Source organism: Maylandia zebra, unplaced genomic scaffold, assembly GCF_041146795.1.
Source record: "Maylandia zebra isolate NMK-2024a unplaced genomic scaffold, Mzebra_GT3a scaffold02, whole genome shotgun sequence".
Taxonomy (NCBI): Eukaryota; Metazoa; Chordata; class Actinopteri; order Cichliformes; family Cichlidae; genus Maylandia; species Maylandia zebra.
The window spans coordinates 1,221,070-1,223,390 of record NW_027490032.1 but is presented as its reverse complement, the minus strand read 5'-3'; the positions used below and the strand labels follow the sequence as shown (position 1 = coordinate 1,223,390).

Genomic DNA, 2,321 nt, shown 5'->3' with positions numbered 1-2,321 from the left:
AATAATGAAGAAAAACATTCTAGATTTTTGCATTTTTATTGTTAAAAACTGCTCAAGATGTTGCTCAGTCACATTTCCATAACAGATGGTGTAAGATCTTTATGCAGTGTCGGTGAGACGATCTTGCAGCAGATCAGTCAGGCAAAACACTCCTGCGGACACTCCTCTGTAGAAGGAAAAATGGAAAGTGTACGGTAATTAGTGCACATCAAGTTGTATTTCAGGCTATTTTTATATAGAACTTCACCACCAATGTAAAAGTACCGGTTTTAGGAAGATGAACAATATTTTCAGGAAGGATGCCGGACTGCAAGCAGAGCTGGTTGAACTTCTCCTTCACCTCAGCGCTGAGGTCCAGACTACGTCCTGTGAAACCACGTGATGTAAATCTGCTGCAGTGGCTGCAACTTTACTTAACAGTTTACTGAACACAGCTAAATGCAACTTTACCATATAAGTTGTTTTCAACATAGGTTTCATTCCATCCGGTGTTGATGTAATGATTCAAGGAGTACTCGTCAGGCTTCTCATCGACCACACGAATTTCAGTCGCTACCCCTGTGACTGACAAAAAGGGAAACAGCAGAAGAAAAGATGTTGGAAAAAAAGTAATACTCAATGATGATGATGATGGAGCATTAACCGTGGTGGTTAAAATGTTTCCTGGCTTTGTGGGCGTACTCACAGGGAATGCTGTATGTGAATTTTCCAGGCACGTCAGTCTTGGATGCCACCACGTCTATTTTCCAACAGTTATCACTATGGGTGCAAAGACATAACATTAATCATCAGTGTAAATATTTTAATGCTATCCAAATGGTATTTGCTTTGTCTGTCCTCTCGCACTCACGTAGGAAATGAGCAAGACGCCTTAAAACCCCCATCTTCATTTGGCTCAAGCGTGACCGTGCCAGACTTAATACTGGCTTTGCGACAGACGAACCACTTGGAATTAGAGCACATTCCAGTCAAGTACCACTTACCTGCAATCTGTGGACACACAAATGGAAAGCATTGAGAATTATAGAGAAGCACAAGAGCTGTTTATTGTAACACTGTGTGTGCATGTGTGTGTGTGTGTGTGCGCATTTGTAATACACTGATGTATATTAGCTTTATTCATGCTATATCTTGAGAAAACATTTGCAGAATTTTACATCAAAGTTTGCAATGCTTATATTTTGTTGTTCACACTCTGTTTTATATTTATATAGTTTTTTTGTTTGTTTGTTTTTAAAGCAATGGACAAAATAAATATTATCACACAAAATCCAGGGTGAAAAATAACCAATTAACTTAAATGGTGAAGTCATTATAGAAGTAAATTTTGCAAAGGTCAGCCTCCTGTAAAGACTGCTAAACTGTCTGGGGGGTGCCCTGCCTATCCTTGTTGGATAAGGTCCAGCACCCCTTCTTTCCGTAAGACGGAGATATTTGTATGAAAACAGATGGGCGGTGAAATAAAAAATAAAAAGTATTATGGATGACTCTTACCGCCTGTAAATCAAAGTCCGCCTGAGGTAGGATTTCAGAAGCAGAAACCATGAGGGAGCACAGCACCACTCCCAGAAGGGCACGAAGTGAAGCCATAGCTGCTGAAGAGTGAAGAAATGATGATGATGGGTGAAGGAAACGGTTTCCAAGGCCTAATCCGTGGATCGACTTCCTTCGAGGCGTGGACGTCTATCAGCAGAGAATGTACCTTAGTCTGTAACACAGTCAAATATATTCTCAAGTAATATTCAAGCATGCCATTCAGCGTGTTAGTACGAGCTCGGGAGCAGCTTGGGAGAACAAGAAAACAGAGACTGCTTCAGGTTGTCTTCCCAAAGTGACTCAACTTTATTCACAAGTACAACAGTTTATATAGAGGGTAAAAATCATGAGACAGCAGATTATCAGTTTAAACCAGTACAGACCAAGATAAGGCAGCGTCTTCCTGCCCTTGGGTGAAGAAGCATCCTTTGTGTAGTGTATCAGTTCAGCTACAATTGTGATTATCTCAGCGACATATTTTCAAGGCACAAAACAAAGAGTTCTTACATTAGTGAAATCTGAAACAAACCATTTGGCCTTCAACAGGCGTCTAAAAGATTAAGAAACTAATGTAGCTGAGGGAGTGATCTCTGTGGTATTTCAACCTTGTACCAGCCTGTGATTCTCACACATCAATTCTTGGGTCAAAGAGAAAAATAACTAAAACAAAGGGGCCTTATTGAATGACAGAGTTTTCCTGTATAATGTCACTATAAAACAATATCCAGTAAATGCTACCATGGTACTAAAATACCTAACAATGGGGGAGTTCACAAATGAAGATC

The 2,321-nt window shown here is 40.1% G+C and overlaps 1 protein-coding gene across 1 annotated transcript; it reads right to left on the bottom strand.

The window, feature by feature from the left end:
* Nucleotides 1-17: 17 nt before the first annotated feature.
* On the bottom strand, nt 18-1,847 carry LOC112430757 (lipocalin). The gene is made up of 6 exons (XM_024799228.2): nt 1,495-1,847; nt 851-990; nt 686-759; nt 451-564; nt 265-366; nt 18-166 (listed from the first exon to the last, which is right to left on the bottom strand). Exons 1-6 carry the CDS (start codon nt 1,588-1,590, stop codon nt 138-140), a joined length of 555 nt encoding a protein of 184 aa, XP_024654996.1. The 5' UTR covers nt 1,591-1,847; the 3' UTR covers nt 18-137.
* Between the last annotated feature and the right edge of the window lie 474 nt (nt 1,848-2,321).

Excerpts from the sequence above, each read along its gene's own strand:
- LOC112430757 (XM_024799228.2), bottom strand. The coding sequence starts at position 1,590 with ATGGCTTCACTTCGTGCCCTTCTGGGAGTGGTGCTGTGCTCCCTCATG. Across the intron at positions 760-850 it reads GCGTCTTGCTCATTTCCTAC|TGATAACTGTTGGAAAATAG; the intron begins GTGAGTGCGAGA and ends TTGCACCCATAG. Across the intron at positions 167-264 it reads TGTTCATCTTCCTAAAACCG|AGGAGTGTCCGCAGGAGTGT; the intron begins GTACTTTTACAT and ends TTCCTTCTACAG.